Source organism: Volvox carteri (genome assembly GCF_000143455.1).
Source record: "Volvox carteri f. nagariensis unplaced genomic scaffold VOLCAscaffold_537, whole genome shotgun sequence".
Taxonomy (NCBI): Eukaryota; Viridiplantae; Chlorophyta; class Chlorophyceae; order Chlamydomonadales; family Volvocaceae; genus Volvox; species Volvox carteri.
The window spans coordinates 1,311-2,227 of record NW_003308054.1 but is presented as its reverse complement, the minus strand read 5'-3'; the positions used below and the strand labels follow the sequence as shown (position 1 = coordinate 2,227).

Here is a 917-nt window from a genome sequence, read left to right as displayed (position 1 = left end):
ACGTGAGGCGATAACTGCTGATTGAGGTACCATCTGCATCGACATTTTGTAACGTGAGATCCCAGCGCAGACGCGGTGATATAGGCAGGGTACACATGACGGTCATCTGCATTCGTCTCTCCCACTCTCACTACGGAACAGCCGTACGTGAACAGCTACCTGATTATTTTCCACAGTCCTTGAATATGGCGAACTGTTATTATGCAGCTGGATAGATCTTTTACTGACCTGCGCAATAGCTTGTGCTTTGGCTGACTTCTTTGATGTTCGAACTTGAACGCGGTTTGCGACTGGTTTCACCTTCACATCGATCTCCTCTCTTTAGCATGGCATATACGTATGATGCCTTTGAGAACTTCTGAATCAGCCTAGGAGTTAAGGCAGGGGTGACCGTAGAAGCAAGCAAAATGAACAGTAAACTGCGTACAGCGATTGTAACTCTCTGCGTCTTCCTAAGCTTGCACCTTCAAAACGTGTTCTCAGATGGCGTGAACGTCAATCCGTCGAGCTACCTTGCACCTCAGGTCTGTATGTTGCGTTGCTTCTTCCTGAAGACCGGCGAAGCCATGAATTCGCCATGAACGCCATGTTGAAACACAGGTGAAGGTGCCGAACTACCACGTGAACGACATTTGGAAGGCGCATACGCACTTGCCGAACTACCCGGAAATCGAGGCCGCTGCTAGGGACACTTTCGTCGCCCTCCCGTCGAGCTATGACACAAAATATCGGAACCCCTGCTGGTGAGCAAGCTTCAGCGCGGAGATCGGTTCGAGTCGGATTCCTCCCTACTTAAACATGCCCATGGCCGCTCGTCCCCAGCTCATCTTGCCGCTCTCGTCCCCAAGTACACCCCTCTCCCTATCGGCTACAGGACACAAGATGGCACGTTCAAGTGCTTACCGTATTCCAAATAG

The 917-nt window shown here is 50.8% G+C and overlaps 1 protein-coding gene across 1 annotated transcript; it reads left to right on the top strand.

Moving 5' to 3' along the window:
• Positions 1–407: 407 nt before the first annotated feature.
• VOLCADRAFT_101239 (uncharacterized protein) lies at positions 408–917 on the top strand (the record flags this gene model as incomplete). Its single annotated transcript, XM_002959678.1, has 3 exons — positions 408–524; positions 601–743; positions 875–917. The coding sequence occupies 3 exons, from the start codon at positions 408–410 to the stop codon at positions 915–917; spliced, it is 303 nt and encodes a 100-aa protein (XP_002959724.1).